The 18220-nt window shown below is 36.8% G+C and overlaps 2 protein-coding genes across 7 annotated transcripts; one reads left to right on the top strand and one right to left on the bottom strand.

The window, feature by feature from the left end:
- The first annotated feature begins 607 nt into the window (after positions 1–607).
- On the top strand, positions 608–10467 carry LOC111779925 (uncharacterized). Of its 6 annotated transcripts, none has more exons than XM_087119464.1 (15): positions 610–866; positions 2829–3340; positions 3433–3706; positions 4073–4371; positions 4678–4860; positions 5117–5866; positions 5971–6065; positions 6172–6222; positions 6319–6407; positions 6882–7448; positions 7988–8062; positions 8225–8295; positions 8395–8452; positions 8967–9231; positions 9400–10467. In XM_087119464.1, exons 2-15 carry the CDS (start codon positions 2910–2912, stop codon positions 10101–10103), a joined length of 3912 nt encoding a protein of 1303 aa, XP_086975590.1. In that variant the 5' UTR covers positions 610–866; positions 2829–2909; the 3' UTR covers positions 10104–10467. The 6 variants fall into 6 exon arrangements, with proteins under 6 accessions (XP_086975589.1, XP_086975588.1, XP_086975586.1 ...); XM_023660123.2 differs by having other exon boundaries at positions 6163–6222; XM_087119461.1 differs by having other exon boundaries at positions 643–710; positions 781–866; positions 6163–6407.
- Positions 10468–12841: 2374 nt separating this feature from the next.
- Positions 12842–17293, bottom strand: LOC111780358 (mitogen-activated protein kinase kinase SIPKK). Its single transcript, XM_023660734.2, has 9 exons — positions 16945–17293; positions 16767–16851; positions 15965–16099; positions 15034–15258; positions 14754–14936; positions 14372–14595; positions 14155–14200; positions 13958–14057; positions 12842–13228 (listed from the first exon to the last, which is right to left on the bottom strand). The coding sequence occupies exons 1-8, from the start codon at positions 17022–17024 to the stop codon at positions 13968–13970; spliced, it is 1068 nt and encodes a 355-aa protein (XP_023516502.2). The 5' UTR covers positions 17025–17293; the 3' UTR covers positions 12842–13228; positions 13958–13967.
- Between the last annotated feature and the right edge of the window lie 927 nt (positions 17294–18220).

The following is an 18220-nucleotide window of genomic DNA, read 5'->3' as shown; positions in this document are numbered from 1 at the left end:
TCTATGACCACACGTATATTCATAGATATATTTGATACAACGGTACAGATTATAACTTAATTATTAGATTCTATTTAAAGCATAAATTAATCCTAAATTTTAAAAATATAATTAAAACTATCCAAACATATAAATGAAAATGTGCCTAAAGTGAACTATATAAAGTAACTAATTAATGTAACAAGTTCGGTTTGATATGAATTAAAAAAAAAAAAGACGAATATAAATATAATTTATATTTATAATTAAATTTTGTTACGGAATTATCTAAATTTATTATCAAATAAATTCGAACCATAGTTAATTATCTAAAATTAAATAATATAATAAAATTAATAAAAAAAATACATTATTTAAATGAAATTCTGATAACCAATTATTTGATTATTAGGTATTTTTGTTCGGGTCGTAAACAAAACCTTAAACCAAACGACTGTAAAGCAAAATCAATTTTCATCCGGTTGAAAGTCGAGGTGCCGGTTCGCAATCGCAAACGATAACCGGAACCAAGCCAGGAAGCGGGTTCGACCGGGTCCAACTACTATCTTCCCAAAATACTCCGATTCCCAACACCAGTTTTGATTTATAGGCCAGATAGTAACATGGGCATAATCGTAATTTAGCCCTGACAATTTTCATTGACGACCAAAGCAATGAGCTTCCTCCTCCATGGCTTCGCATGAACAACCTTCAATCTGGAGCTTCAACTCGTACATGAAAAAAAAAATTGTTATTTTTTATCATTATTTTTTTTTTCTTTACTACTATCCGATTCTGTAGGAATTTTCCAAACCTCGGATGTCCTGGATCGTAGTAGCTCGAGTTGAGCACGAATAACGACGATTTGTTTCGGATTGAAAGTTGAGGTAGATTCATTTTATTTTTTAGTTTAATTATGAGTTTTAATCGAATTGAATTGTTGCATTTTTGCTGTTGTTTCTTAGTATTTCTGGTTGTTTGGAGTTGGATTGGAGGTGTTTTACGTATCTCGAGAATTTAGCTTCTAGGGTTCCTTCTTTCAAATGTGCGGTTTTCTGTTTAGATTTTGGTTGGGTAGTTATTGATGGAAGTGTAATTAACATAAGGTCAACGAAGTAGAATGGAAACATTCTGTAATTATTTTTGAAGCTTTGAGCTGGAAATACTTTTATAGCAGAATTTAGATGGGCATGTCAGTTGGTTATTGGAGTCAAGTTTATGAATGGAAAGGTCATGGAAAAGATATCAAAGCTGCAGATACGGAGTGGAGTACTGTATGATGAAACTTGATTCTTTCCAGAAATGAAATGTAGAAATCTCCTTAAGTTTGACATATTTTACACTTGAAATTTGTTGTTTACTTGGTTTCTTTGGATATGGATTTTTGTCCATTTTTATTACTATTTGTGAATTTTGGATCTTGGACTCTCCAAGTGATTGGAACGTTTATGAACTATATTACGGTGGTATTAATCATTAGGCCAGCCATATGTGAGTTGAAATGCATTAGTTGATCCAGCTGCGTGCTATTTTTCATAAACTATGATACTAACTTTAAGAGTCAATCTTCTCTGGTTTCTTTCTGTCCGTTTGTCGGTTTAACCATACAATTCTGGTATAATGAAACTGCAACTATGTCTATACTGTTCGCTTTAGGATTTTTAAAGAGGAGTGTCTATGACCAACTGAAGTAAGCTCAAATGGTTAAGGTGTTAGAATCTCGATAAGAATGTTAAGAGGTTTGAACCTCACTCCTACGAGGTTATTTGTGTTCATTGGAGGGTAGAGGTATATGCACATGGTCAATTGCCATAGCTTGAGCACATTGAATTTTTGCATCTTTATCCTTAGAAAAGTTGAGTTTCTTACATATTTTTTCATCTTATGCATAATTAAGACCCTCATAGATGTAATACCTGACTGGAACTTGTGTGCCTGTGTACATGAGCGAAATGTAGGTGGGATTATGACTCTAAAGAGCTCCAGCGTGAGATAAAAATGCTGTGTCTTACATGGTTTGCAATTTGATCATGCTTGGGTCCTTGTATTTGGTTTTATTTAACAGATAGTTTCCCTTTTGGAAAAAAAAAAAAAAAAGGGATTCTCACTTCAATGCGAGTATCCTCACTTTAAGGAGGAGGATGAGGAGGTGGTTTGGTTAAGTATGAATAGTTGACTATTATGTTGGAAGATTTAGAGCATAAACATAGGAGTGGAGAGAGATTGTCAAGAACCAATAGCTAGTAGACAATGTAATGTAGTAAGTTATACCTATGGAAGTGAAGGAGAATGTATTGAACTCCACAGATGCAAGGTTATGAAAGTATCTACAGGTACCTTGGTTCATATAATGTTGGAATACAAGATTGTCTTGGACCAGGAAAATATTTCTGACACTTGGGCACAGGTTATCTACTTAGTGGATCAATTATACAATCATCGCCTTTTCACCCGTCTCCTTTTGCATGTAAATATCTTTTCAGTGAAATTTCCTTTTGATGAAAGTATTATACACCATTTAATTAGAAAAGTGGTCTTTTGTTTTGTTGAGATAGTTTTATCTTATTATTCTATACTAGTTAGAACTCTTGGTCTTAAGAGGACAAGGAATTGAGTGGTAGGGACTAGGGAGTAAACAGAAGAGACAATCTTTAGTTTCTGACCCAAAGTTTGTGTTCCCTAAAGTGGAATATTCACTCAATAGGATTCCAGAGACGTGTTTCTTAGTTAAACAGCTTTTCCTGTATTTATATACTGAAGTGCTACTTTTTTTTGCCTCTGAATATTAGGGTGTGAAATTCTTCCCTGTTTGGACTCCTATTAATTTTACTTTTAACAATCTTGGATAGGTAAACAATCTTATTGTTTCAAAGTAAGAGTCCAAATCTCCTTCCTGTGTGTTACTTTGCTTGCTAAGGCATGGATGATGCATGGACTCTAACCTGATGGTGATGTCTAGCAAGTTTGAATTCACTTCAGGGAGCCCGGATAGACCGTTACAATCTAGTGGGCAACGTGGAGCCCACATGGCCGTTCCACTAGACAGATCTGGTAGCTTTCGTGAGAGTTTGGAGAATCCAAATTTATCTACTCTTCCAAATATGTCGAGAAGTGCTTCTGCTGTATCACAAGGGGACGTTTTAAATTTCTTGCAATGCTTGCATTTTGGTCGAAAGTTGGTTGCCACAGATGAAAAGTCTAATCGTCAAGGGGACTTCAGCAGACAGTTACAACTTGCTCTTAGTATGTCACCTGATGATTCTCCATCTAGTTCTTCAAAAGGTAAATTGCCATCATCTGTGATGCGAGAAGAAATCAAGCGGATGAAGGGTAGTCTACGGGAGTGCTCTGTCAAAGCCAGGTAGTTCTTCATAAACTTGTATTTTGAATCTGAATTTGTCCAAGTTATTTGTCAGATCCTTTGATTTTTTTTTATTATTTTCTTCGGAACAGGGAACACTTAAAAATTTTCAATGAAGCCTTATCTGTATTTAACAAGTTTTTCCCAAGTGTACCATCAAAAAAGAGGTCCCGGTTAGAAGGTTATAACAATGAGCGGTCCAATTTCATTGTATCCGGTGAGCGGTCAGCTAGGGGGCAAGTAGGTAAGTTTGGAAATCAGAGTAACACTGGTGTTTTTGAACATGAGATGCAGAAATCTGAAGAACGAATTAAAAACGCTATGCCCAATAAACGCACAAGAACTTCTTTGGTGGATTCAAGGGGGGTTTGTACCTTATACCTCTTACATATTTATGTGCAATTATTGCTTTTTATTCTATATTTTGAACCTGTTTCATTTTGTATATGTATGTTTTATATGGTAACTCATTACGATAGTTTCTTTGTAGTTGTCCAAATTGTCTTTCCTTTTTTATGTTTGACAAAACTTTGATACCCATATATGTCTTGCTTAAATCTTATGTCATACTTAAATTTCTCATTTTTACTAGTAGATTTTCACAATGTTATTATTCTGTTGCCACAATGTTATTAAGCTGTTGCAGTTTTCCTTGAATTTATGCTGAGATTTATATGAAATTCAGTTCCTCTTCTGTTCCTTGACATTTTTCATGGATTTCAAATTCTATAGATGGATGTTCGTGGTAATGCTCCTGTGAGACCATCTGGAGCTGCTGATAGAGAAAGAGATGCACTAAGACTTGCAAATAGTTGTGGTGTTCCAGGTGAAGACAGGAGTTTATCAATTGGCGTTGATGGTTGGGAGAAGTCAAAAATGAAGAAAAGGCGATCTGGAATAAAGTCAGATGTCTCTTCAAGCAGTCAGTCAACCAAGCCAGTTGATAGTTATGATGAAGTTAAGCAGCAATTGCAGCAAAGACCGGTTTCTGATGCTCGATCACGAATGAATAAAGATAGCCATGGGTTTAGGTATGACTTATTGATTATTGTAAACATCCTCCTATGTCCACCATTTGACCATATGGCTTAATGACATGTATTTGTGTATCAACTTGACGACTAAATTTTTTGTAATGATTGAATTAGTTATGGTCCATGCTACATTTAGTCATATACTCAGATAAATATCTGTGATATTTCTGATGAAAATGATGCTGGAATATGCATGCAAATCCTTATCACTTATATTTTACTTCATTCTATGGTTTTATGCTTGAAGCTTGCATAGTCTAGAATTGCCCCTTGGAGAGTGATAATTATAATGTGGTTTTATAGGCCAGGGGTGGCTAATGGAGCTTCTGGTGTTGGAAAATCTGAAGGTGTTGCTCAACAGAATGGCTTGGGTATTCGTTCATCCATGTCCAGGACTGATTTGGACGGCAATTCCCTTGTCAGTGACAGGAGAGAGAATTCTATTGTTTCGGACAAAGAAAGAGTGAACCTCCGGGGTGTTAATAAGTATAACTCTTCCTTACTACAATAAAATATTTTCATTTTTTAAATGATCAAAGCCGCCTACTGCATAGTCTTTTGAATCTTTTTGCTGCATTTCCCCCCTTTCACATGTACTTTCCTTCCGTTTAATTTTTGGATCTTAGTTGGTTTAAACTCTTCTCCAAGCATTATTACAAATTTGAGATTTGAAATGTCCTTCACATCTGTTCCCTCTGTTTTGACCATATGCTTATGAGTTTTTCATCTTTCAATTGGTTAGGTCAAATGTTCGCGACGATATTGTTTTAAACAGCCCTACATCAAATGCTAAAGTGAATCCATCTGTTCGTGCTCCACGGTCCAGTTCAGGCATTGCTCCAAAATTTTCCCCGGTTGTTCATAGAGCAGTTCCTTCTAATGATTGGGATATGTCAAATTGCACAAATAAGCCTACTGCTGCTGTTGGTGTGAACAATCGTAAACGCATGACATCAATGCGGTCCTCATCCCCTCCAGTTTCCCAATGGGCAGGCCAGAGGCCACAGAAGATCTCCCGCATTGCAAGGAGGACCAATCTGGTTCCTATTGCTTCAAGCAATGATGATACTCCTTTGGATAACACATCTGATGTTGGGGGCAATGATACTGGCTCGGGATTTGGTAGACGCATGTCTGGTAGTTCTCCCCAGCAAGTGAAAATAAAAGGTGAACCATTATCCTCAGCTGCCCTATCTGAAAGTGAGGAATCTGGGGCTGCTGAGATCAAATCTAGAGAGAATACCCGAAAATCGGACAATTTAGATGATAAATCTGAACACGGTGTTCAGAAGGTACCTACTTTAGTTCTGCCGAATAGGAAGACTAAATTGATTGATGAAGACATTGGAGATGGGATTCGGAGACAAGGGAGGACTGGTCGTGCTTTCACTTCCACTAGGTCTCTCATGCCAATGACAGTTGAGAAGATTGATACTGTCGGAACTGCAAAACAGCTTAGAAGTACCAGACATGGATATGATAAAGTTGAAAGGTTAGACAAATTTTCACATATAAAGTTTCTAGCTTATCTGTGAAATGTCATTGCGGTATTTCATTTAGTTCCAAAATTCTCATTATTTTTCAAATTCCATTCAGCAAGGCAGGTCGTCCACCTACTAGGAAATTTACTGACCGCAAGGCATATAAACGTCATAAGCATTCAGCAATGAATGTGGGGACAGATTTTCTTGGTAAATTGTACTTCAGCTTTATACTTCAGCTTCTTTGTTAGCGTGAGAATTCCTCCCTCATATCACCCTTTGTCTAATCATGTTTGGTTGACTTTAGTTGGATCAGATCACGGGCGTGAGGAGCTAATGGCTGCTGCTAATGCTGTTATAAATCCTGGTTTGTTCTTAGGTTTCATGCATACATGTTTCTCTACGGATGTGAAATGCTATTATCTCTCTCATGCTGCATATGTTAATCACACTGCTACAACAGGTCACACTTTTTTCAGCCCATTTTGGAGACAGATGGAGCCATTCTTTCGTTTTATATCTGAAGCAGATATTACACACTTAAGAAAACAAGTATGGCCTATTTTTTTTCTATCTACCATTAGTTTTCTTCTTTCTTTCTACCTCTTTATTTTAATCCCGCAGGTATGGCCAGATGGTTATTTTCTCCTTGTAGTGCTACGAATATGTATATGTTATATTTCAGCATCTTGAATTAAGTAAAGTATAGTGGGAGAGACGTGCTCACAGTTTGGCTTTATTCGAGGTTATTGAGCGGAGACTAATAAGGAGAACTTTCTTATTAGTGGATTGCATAAGCTTCCTAAAATATGAAACTTTCTTTTGAAATTTTCTCTGTTTCTAGTCATCCAGCAGTAGTGTTCTGTTTCATCTGCGCTCCTTTTGACTTTCTTGCCCTTCATCCTTGGTTTATTTGAACAAATCATCTCTTGGACTGCCATCTGAATTAGTTATGGTATAAAGCTGGTGTACTTTTATGTCAAAACTTCCTAATTTTTCTACGTTCCTACTTGGTTTCTCTTTCAGGGAGATCTTGAAGTTACTGCATCAGGGCCAAAAGTTGTTTCAGACAAGGACACTTCCAATATTAGTCTCGATGATTTTGAGCACCTTGAAAATGAAGCAAGAGGAGAAGTTCCTTTAGGACATTTAATTCACGAGTCTAAAGATCATACCGTGGTTCCTTTATACCAGAGACTCTTAGCCTCGTTAATTCCAGAGGAGGTTGCTGACAACAAAAGTGAGGACACCAAGTATGATAATTACGGAATGTCTGACTTAGATGATGATTTTAAACCAAACAAATTGAGTCACGAAATTTTACCTAGTTCTCAGCTTTCTGTGCATTCTGCTAATGATGATTATAACATGAGAGGAGGATCAGGTTCAGATCAACATATGCCTGAAACAGATAGACAGAGCATCCCAAACTCTGTGATGATGTTAAATTTCTCAAATTCCCTGAACGGTTCGGTCTCCAATCAAACCTTGATGCCTGGAATGGTCTGTTCAGAGTTTCAGTATGATGACATGCCGTTGAATGAGAAACTTCTCTTGGAGATTCAAAGTATTGGAATTTTCCCAGATTCAGTGGTATGTTTACATTCAACTAGTTAATTCTTCAATAGAGGAAAGAGAGTACGACATTTCTCTGATGGCTACTTATGTATCTTGCTCAATACCTGAAGTGGTTTTATATGTGAATAAACAATAAACATTCAACTGCTTGCTGAAATTTTCTAGCTCAAGTGTTAAAATTGAACTTGCGAGTTCTTTTTTAAATATTAAAATCATGTGTCGTCGTATAAACAACTCACTGTTTCTATTTTTAACTTGTATGTATCATAAGTAGTGACTATTCCCATAGATCCCTGCAATCCTTTAATTCTAAAGTGAAATTATGAAAACATGGTTTTCTTATTTAATAAAAGTTATGGAACTGCTAAATGTCTAAGAAGTGCTAATGCACATAAGTGGATGTGGCTCTTGGTATGGATATTGCGCTTTTTTTATTCCATTGTAAGCCATGCATTAAGTTGTCTCCTACACATACTTTCTGCTAATTCCATTCTTTCTGTTTTATTCCTTTGTAATTATAAATCAATTGAAATAATGCTCTTTGTTTTTTTCAGCCTGAAATGTTGCAGTTAGATGAGGAAGAGATCACTAACGACATCCGTCTGTTGGAAGAGAAGAAGAATGAGCTGGTACACCTTTTATAAGTTAAAACTAGCAAATTGTATCAATTCTTGCTATACTTATATCTATATACTTGTCATGGCTTGGTACCTGCTCATTGTGGTAAGACTCACTCGTACAATATATTATTTCCTAAGCAATTTTCTGGTTTTATTCATTGATGCAAATAGGTTTCAAGAAAGAACTCTTTGCTCGACAAACTGTTACAATCTGCCTTGGCCACAAAGCAGCTTCAAGAAAAGTATAGTTTCCTCTTTGGACTATTTCATGCATTATAGCATTTTAGCATCCATAAATCTTCTCCATATTCAAGGTGTTAACATCTTTTAAATCTCTGCAGAGAGTTTGAAAGGCTTGCCATGGATAAACTTGTGGCAATGGCTTACGGGAAGTATATGGTAATCTCCCCCCTCAGCTTTATATGTTAGCTTCGTCCAACTTGTTGGCTTTTCCTATATGTTTCACTTTGGTTCCGTTGTCCTTAGCACATGAACTCCTAGTGACCGCTGCAATCCCTGTGTGATATGCATGAATGTTTTGAAGTTGGACAATAGTTTCAGATAACTGATGAAGACGTAATAGGAAATGGATAAAGGAAATTTTTGCTTCCGCATTCTGTTTTCTTTTCCCTCTAGAATGAGAACTATTAAATGATTTTAATTTTTTTTTTTTTGTAGCACAAGTATGGAATGAATGATTTAATTTTTGTTGGGAGATTCATTTTAGTAAAACAAAACTAGTGAGACATTTTTCCTTTTTCTTTCTCGTCATCTTTTTAATTCTAGTTCCGTTTGTTGAGAATGAGTGATTTTTTTCATCTCCACTTATACTCAAGCCCATTATGGTCTGAAATGTTGTTGTATATTGCTATCCTCTTATGGAAATATAAGTTACAAAATTCTTGGTCAACAGGCTTGCAAAGTTTCTAATGCCTCCAGTGGAAAGAGTTCCAGTAACAAAATGGCAAAGCAAGCTGCCTTGGCATTTGTTAAAAGAACATTGAACCGATGTCATAAATTTGAGGATACAGGAAAGAGCTTCTTCAGTGAGCCTTCATTTCGAGAGATATATTCTTCCTGGTCTGTCAATCCCAATAGTGAAAGACAATCAGATCCTGTGGAGGGTGAATCGGAGAAATCATATGCCTCCATTCAATCTCTGGATGCCAGAGTCTCAGGTGTGTCTTAAGATGCCTTGTAGAAATTTGTGAAATTCTTCCAATAATCCTGCGATATCTTCAACATGAACCTCAATATTGCTATTGGTGTCATTTTGAACTTTTCCATTTGATATTTTCTCCATTATTTTCATGTATATCGTGTATGTAATTGATATACTTCTGCAGCTTTGGCAGGTTCACAGAATAGCCCTTCATACTTTAGTCAGAATGTGGATAACCACGATGTTACCTCCGGCAATGTGCGCCCACCTGCTAATCACCAAGCTGAGCGAACAACTGGAAGAGAAGAAATATGGTCAAACAGGGTGAAAAAGAGAGAACTGTTGCTTGATGATGTTGGTAATGCAGGTGGCCCGTCTGTCATTGGGAGTTGTATTTCAAGCAGTGCAAAAGGGAAGAGGAGTGAAAGGGATAGAGACGGTAAAGGGCATAACAGAGAGGTGTCATCTAGAAATGGAACTAAAATCGGTAGGCCAACACTATCCAATACTAAAGGGGAAAGGAAAACTAAGACAAAGCCTAAGCAGAAAACTGCCCAATTGTCAATTTCTGTTAATGGCCTTCTAGGCAAGATGCCAGAGCAACCAAAACCAGCATTGTCTCCTGTACTAAAATCAAGTACTTCAACTGGTGGTTCAAAAGAAAAGGATCAGTTTGGCTTGGATGGACTTGATGACCCCGAGTCCATGGATTTATCTAACTTTCAATTGCCAGGAATGGATGTATTAGGTGTTCCTGATGATCTTGATGGCCAGGGTCAGGATCTGGGTTCATGGTTAAATATTGAGGATGATGGTTTACAAGATCAAGACTTCATGGGCCTTGAGATTCCAATGGATGACCTCTCAGATTTAAATATGATGGTTTGAAGTTGCTCCCCTTGTATAGTCTTCAAGTCTTGTTTATTAATACTTTACAAACTAAAGGGAAATCCTACGTTAAGGGTGACTGGTAGTTGCATAGTTATTGGCTACCAATCCAAATTAGGTTATTAGATTCTTTTTGAGGCTCCTCTTCAAGTTATTTCAAGTAAATGTTTCGGATGTTTGGAATTTTGCTCCTGTATCTAGTTGGTGACTTTGACTGTAAAGATAGCCTTGTTCAAGCTACAAGTTAGTATAGCCATAGTGATATCTAGGGTACACAGTATCCTTCATGTAGCTTTTTGATCAGAGAATGATACCTCTTGTACATAAGCTTATATTTGAAATAAATCAGCCTTTTATTCCACAAGGGTCTGTAAATTGTTTGTCAACTCTATTTCTTAATTTCTTATGGTACATAATTCTTTTAGTATAGTTAATCTGTCGAACTGCTGCAGCAGATGTTATACTAGATCAATACAGAGAGGAAATTGTCATCAAAATCTGCTTGGGAACGCAAGGTAAGTCTTCAATTTATAAATTATATACTCCTGATATTATTACTTGTGCTTTGATCATCATTAACGATCTTAAAGTACTCGGGTTTTGCAAGTGTATGATCATCGTTAACGATGTATTCAGAACTTAGGGAGCGAAGACATCATGGTGTGGAGGATTCCAGTATAAGATCGAGAAGGAGTAACAAATCGCAGGCTTCTAGAGAGCTTTCTTTGGTAAAAAAGTATCAATGAAATTTCATTTCCCAATTTATGTTGATAAAGATTTGCTTGTCAAATTCATGATGTTGTATTTACTATCCATATGAAGTTTATGCTTCCAAGAGGACCATGAAGAAGCCAGTTAATTAATCTTGATACATGATATCTCTGTACTTCCTTTACTTTTTTATTTTCAAATTTGTATTCAGAGAGTTTCTAAGTTGTAATACATTACTTGAGTTTTCTGAAGAACCTTGTTTGTACTAGGAATAGAGTTTTAGTTGCATCTGTATATGGGATATTGATACTATAGCCTTCTTGATAGATCTGCTGGCGTGTCTTGTGCAGGTCTTCAATCCATTCACTTAGGGAAGTGGGTTACAGTTTCCGTAACTTTGATGTTACCAAAGAGTGCATTTGCCTGGTCGCTACAAAAACTTGAGGTAATGAAAGTTTCAGTTTCTCATTTTTCATCCAGCCCCTTCAAGATTGAAGCTAGGATACTGATTGGATGTATCATATTCATACTGATAAAATTGTAGAGCAAAAGAAAAATGATGCCAAAGGGATAGTGATAGTGTAAAGACCCGAGCCCACTACTAGCAGATATTGTTCTCTTCGGGCTTTCCCTCAAGGTTTTTAAAATGTGTCTATTATGGAGAGAGTCTAGTCCTACTCTGACTAGTGCCTCGCACCGTCCAGTAACGTGGTTCTGATACTATTTGTAACCGCCCAAGCCCACCACTAGAACATATTATCCTCTTTGGGCTTTCCCTTTTGGGTTTTCCCTCAAGGTTTTTAAAACGCGTGTTAGAGAGAGGTTTCCATGCCCTTATAAAGAATGCTCCGTTCTCCTCCCCAACCGATGGGAGATCTCCCGGATAGGCTCTTTTTATTGTTATTATTATTATTGATATGCTTATTTCTCTTGCTGCAGGTCTCCAATTTATCCCCTTTAGAATATTGAGGTAATTCCAAACGGAATACATTTTCCTAGTCAATACAATAGGTTGTGATAAATAAAATTGAAAAAGTAGGATGTTAGTTTATCATGGTCATCCAGCCCCTTTAAGAAATAACAGTTTACGCTCTTTATGTATAGGAAATAGGAACCATTTATTGTTAACAGTTTTAAGCTCTGTCAATACTGATCATTGTTATCTTTTAGAGGAAATATAGGCACACTGAAAGTTTCAGTTTGACTACATGCAGGAAATAAGATCTGAAAATACTATTTGGCCATCAAATTCTAGGCTAAGAAGATGTTCGGACTCGAAACCGATGGTGTTATACATGATCCACGCCCGTTCAACCTCCCAGGAAGGCTCGATGTTGGTTCCTCTGATATGTAGTAGTAACCTAGGGAGTATTTTCTTAGATTGTTCTTGGCTCTGTACTTCTTTCTATCAATCAACCCCCATCTCCCTAAGGCCAGTTTCTTACCATGACGGCCATTTGTATACTACGGATATTCAAGGGACATTAGGCATCCCTTACCATAACATTCCTTACCATAAATGCATTATTTTTTCCTTGAATGATCACTTAGATCGAAATTTAATGTCAGATTACAGCAACAAATTGAAAATTAATATCAGATTGCGACGTGTCTCGATGTGGATGATCTGAATTCGAAGGAGGAAGATAGGCTAGCAACAAACAAATGGTGTCTCTCCATAATGAAGCTGAGACGTTGTGGATTCCTGCACTTAGCCATTGTGAGAAACTCCCGCCATTGTGAGAAACTCTCACAGGGAGGAGACAATGTTAGCCTCAAAGGGTTTAGAGTTTAGCTAGACGAACTTGAATGATACCCTAACAAACCAAAGATGTAGCCAAGCGGCGCATCCAAGCCATGCTAGACGAACTCGAATGATACAAGAGTTGGGCGGCCTCAGCAGGCAAGCTTTGATGTTTCTTTTTCCATTTTAGAAACTTATCGATGATTAGATTATGGCCATCCTCATAATCTTTAGAATCTTCATGCACAAATTTAACTTCAGTTGACAATATAAAACAGAAACATGAGGACTAAAAATCATTCACACTGCCTCTGCTGTCATAACAAGTATTTATTTTCTTTTATGCTTCAAATTTTACATGGGAGTGGTAGAATTGGATTACAAAATGTTACAACAAGGGGCCACGATTTGAAATCTCTCGATACGACATAATATCACGGTATCATTCTGAACCATCCACAAGAAGGATCAGAACCATCTAAATTGTGACCAGCAAAGGAGCAACTATCATCCCGTTTAGATTGAAACACCTCTTTCATTAAGAAGCAAACTGAAGTAAAACAAACAGCATTCATGAGAAAGTGAGATGGGGGCGGATTCCTTGTTCATCCTTGCAAGCCTTGAAATCAGCAAACAATTGAGATTCCCGTGTATGAGCCAGAATGATCAACTATAAAAAAGAAAATGATGCATTATCAGCTCAAACACCAGTAAATGACTAAGCTTGGTTAAGATAGAGACAGAGGAGCATGTCTGGGTTATCCTGGACAATATCACACTTCCAACTTTCATTACTTCTAGAGATCTCAATTGGCCATGAATAAGGCGTCATCGCCCATGCATGATATTGTAATCTAAAGTAAAATGATAAACCAATCACCAAACCAGATAGATTTCAATTTCTAGTGACTACTTTTTTAGATCTGATTTTAGAAATTAACATATCGCATAAGTTAAACAGGTTTCATGTAGGCTCTTAAGCTTCTTGTGCTGCGTGTTCTTATATTTCCTATAAGTCACGGGTTCAATCTTGCTATATACACGGATACTTTCCCTTAAGTCTTGTCTAGAAGAAAGCAGGTATCCTTGATTTACTCATATTAGATATGCACGCAGTCGTACACAACTATGCTGGGGAACCAGAGACGGATGTTCTAGATGCCCAACATTGCGAACTAGCAAAGCTAAACAGTTGCTTTAAAAAAAAATCATATCTGGGCTGAAGGGAAAACATGGCTTACATTACATGTTTTAGCATGCAAACATGAAGTCCGAAATTTCCACTCCATCGCACCAAATGATAGATTTCGTTGCTAAGTCGAGATTGCGTCACGTGATTCTCAACAGTATATAGAAAGATATCAAAAGTTTTTAAAGGGAACGTAGTTCCATAACATACCAGATAAAATTTAGAAAGTCGCAAGTGGAGACCCTGCATCATTGAAGTAAGATGACAGGTCAATATCTGTATCTTCATACATCTTGATGAAAGGATGTTCCTGAAAATCACACAAGAGGTGAACAAAAATTTCAGATTTATTTTCTCTATTGTGCTGACATCTTGCTTATCAACATGTGGGAGGAAGAACTATATACCAAAAGTTCACGTGCTGACAGTCTATCCCTTGGGTCCTTTTGCACACTATTACATAAAAATAACCAGTTTCTGAGTTAGCATATGTAATGTGAAACACTTGAAATAAGCTAGAGTAAAAGAAAATACCTACTTACAGATACAAATTCCTAATTGAAGTTCATATAATGATCGACAAATTCTCAGCACAAAGGATCCGAGGAAAAGTTGGATTCTTACCATGCAGAAATGAATGAACAGAAGTTGGGAGTAAATTGGTCAGCCGGAGCAGAAGGAGGTTCGCCCTCAACAATGGCTTCCATAAGCTCATAAAAATTAACCCATCCTCCCTCTTGCTCTGGTGGGGAATAAGGAAATTTTCCGGTTGCACACTCGAGAAATATCAGGCCCAAGCTCCAAATGTCACTTTTATTATCATATTTTTCTCCAATAATTCTCTCTGGCTATAAATAACAATGCAAATGCATAGAGACAGACACCAGTCAGTTTTACACATGTTTAGAAGGAAAAACGTATAGCTCTTTCCAGAAAAAAAAAATGAAGGGAAGACAGACAGCTAGAAAATTGTATTTATGTGAATATATTGAGAAATGATACTCACAGACATATAGTTATACGTGCCAACAAAAGTATTAGCCTCTCCATATGTGCTTGCCATAATCGCACTGACACCAAAGTCAGTAATCTTGACTTCCCCTCTATGATTTATTAATAAATTAGAAGGCTTTAAGTCCCGATGAATGATGTGTCGTTCATGGTGAAGGTATGACAACCCCTTCAGCACCTGTATTGGAAGGAGAAAAGGAGTTAAAAAGGAAGTCTACAATTATTTCCTAAATTTAAAAAGAACAAATTCTCTATATCCAAGCAGGTCTACCTACCTGCTTACAAAGGGCAGCAAGATATGGTTCTTGAACTTGTTTAACCTTTTTCAAAAAATCTGCCAAAGAACCTCCATCCATGTACTCTAGGATGATATATATAGAGCCATTATCATAGAAAGATTGGTAACAGACAACAATATAAGGGCACTGCGCTGATTGATTGATTTTCAATTCTTGTGCAATCTGCTTGCGGTGAGACTCCTCAAGTTTCATCTGAATTACCTGAAAGTGTATTCATTTGATATATGATATGTTATGATTTTTTCTTTTTGCTAATTAACGCGGATAGTTATTACTTTCTTTGTTGATTCTAAAATTTCTAATGGGAAGATTACAAGCAGGAATGTGAAACAGCTTGTCTTAAACGCTCACTGACAGACTTAGTACAACAAAAAGCTATCCATTAATGTTCATATGGTAGAGTAGATTTAACTAGTTATGGTTCAAACTGCGAAAGAAAAACATATCTTCTTTTATTAACCAGTTTTTCGCTCACAAGCAAATAAGCTCAGAAATTCCATCAACTAAAATCCTCTCATTCCAATAAAGAAATCAACTAATGACATAGTCGTCAAGAAATTAAGGACCTTACAGAAAATAGCATCAAAATACTTGGAATTTAAAGAAAAAAAGAAAAAAAAAAACTTAAATTCTCATGAAATATCCAAACACTGTCAACTTTTTTAAAAGAGTCCAGCTAGATTAGAAAGGACGATTTCAAAGCAAATAACTATTGAATATGTTAGTTTCAGAAAACTGCAAAGACAGATGAAGGGGGGCTAGTCGTTCAGAGATTATAGACCTTCGAAATAATGACGATTAAGATGTTCAAGCCACTATTTGAAGCATCAACTATAAAGTATATAAAGCACAGAAGTCAAAGGCAGACAATTTCTAGGAAGAAGATAACGTTTAAGCCGTGCAGTACCTTCAATGCAAAAAACTGAGCAGTCCATTTGTGCTGAACTAATTGCACGGTTCCACCATTTCCTTTTCCAATGACTTTAATTATGTCTATGTCTGCTAAACTCAGCTGATCATCTGTAGGCTTAATCGGAGGTGGCTGAACACATGGGTAGACAGAAAACAAGTTAGTATCCTAATATATACACACATAGTTCTCAAGGCAACATAGTCAACCACTTTTTCCCCTTTGATCCCTGTGTGTCTAAAAACAAACAAGTTTAGCATAGGAATCCGACATGTTATATACTTCAATCGATTGTATTCGATAATCATCTAGTTTTGTTTTCTAAAGATAAGCTTATAAATACTACTTCATTACGAGTTGTTTTGTTTTTTTTTTTAAATCCGAACCAAGTTTTGAAAACCGAAAAAAAAAAGAGTAATTTTCAAAAACTTATTATGTTTCTGCTTTTGGAACTTAGATAAGAATCTAAATATTTCTTTCAGAAAGTTAAAAGAGCATAGTAAAGAAATAGTAAGGAAACAAGAACATTTCTAGTAAGGAAACAATAACATTTTCAGTAAGGAAACAATAACATTTTTTAAGAACTTAAACGAAAAACCAAATCGATATCAAAGAGTCTTAGTTAACTAAGAGTTAGAACTAAATCTAAGTCCAATCACAAATGCAATCCATGGTTCATAAATCCATACTTCGTTGCAGAACATCTTTATCCTATGTAGCAAGAAATCGCGTAATTGAAAACTAGAGCACATTATTATCCTCTAAAAATACACTGTGCTGCAAAACTGAGATTTCTTACTGCTTCAACTTCACTCTTGGAAACAATCCGAACCCCATCTCTGTTTACGAGCAGATCGCCATCCTTAAACGTGCCGCTCTGCGTTCTATACAAGAAAAAGAAAACCAAAATTCCAGATTCATCAGAACTTTCCACTTACGCAAACACAAACAGCGACAGAGAGAGAGAGAGAGATTACAGGAACTTCGCTATGGATTGGTCTTCTTGAGGGAGATTGAGCTTGAGCTTGAGGTTGTTGCTGAAGCCTCCCTTCCTCATTGATGGCAGATCTCTTCCAGGCAGCAACCGTGTAGAATTGATACTGGAATTGAAGCTTTTGAGTGATGAATCGATGATTGGGAGAGAGATATAATTCACAGAGACATCAAGAACAAGATGAATTTATGAAGTAAAACGATTATTGGAGAAGTGTCTAGTAGCAGTTGAAATGGATAGATTTGCGAAAATTAACGACAATTATCATATAAAATTCTAACACAAAACCCTAATGTTCGCCATTTTTGTCAGTCACAGCTGATTTAATTTTCGAAAAACACGCTTGCGCTTGATTGGAGGATGCGTGGCCGTTTACTTTTCTTCTCCCTTTCCCTTAATCTTTGACTTTTCTCTTTGTTTGAATTTTACCAACTATGTTCGTCCATTTATCCGTTTAACCATGGTTCAACTGTTTACAGGTCTCCACACCTTTGTAATAAATGTTTTGTTCTCTTCTCGACATGGGATTTCACAATCCACCACTTTGAGAGCACAAAGTCACAATCATGCTCGTCCAAGGCGTGTTGTTCATGGGCGCATGCACATGACAAGCCAAACCCTTTATGTCTTTCTAGGAAGTATGACGTTTTGGAAAAATCATGTCTAGGCTTGCCAGACATGAAATGCCTCGGGATGTACTATAGGGGGATATGACTAGTTGTCAACTTCTCCCTACAAATAGTTATATACTGTGAGTCGTTGTTGTTACTCTCTTGCTTGCATATATAACGTCTTCTAACTCTATATATCTATTCGAGATGTCACAATCCATCTGCACAAGACATTCGAGAGCTTTGAGTCAAGTCCCTTTTCAGTTTCTGATTTGATTTTGGAAACAAACCCATCTCTTCTTTTCGTTCCTATATCTCTTTCGAAAATCTCTCTCTGCCCTCTTCTTCTTAAACTGAGGCCAGAGGCTCGAGCATACGTCGCTTGGCCATAGACGACGTAAGAACAAATTGGCTTAGCTCACTTGTCGTTGAAAAGTGAGTGCCGCACAATCGCAAGTCCACTACCATCAAGAGTGCGTTTGTGACACATAACGTCCTTGCTAACACACCAACCGATGACTAATTGTGATACCATCTGTAACAACTCAAGTCCACTGCTAACAGATATTGTCCACTTTAGCTCGTTACATATCGCTGTCAGTCTTACGGTTTTAAAACTGGAGAGGTTTTTGCACCCTTATAAAGAAC

The sequence above is a fragment of the Cucurbita pepo genome, chromosome 18 (assembly GCF_057944985.1).
Source record: "Cucurbita pepo subsp. pepo isolate OVF chromosome 18, ASM5794498v1, whole genome shotgun sequence".
Taxonomy (NCBI): domain Eukaryota; kingdom Viridiplantae; phylum Streptophyta; class Magnoliopsida; order Cucurbitales; family Cucurbitaceae; genus Cucurbita; species Cucurbita pepo.
This window is presented reverse-complemented; position numbering and strand designations above follow the sequence as displayed.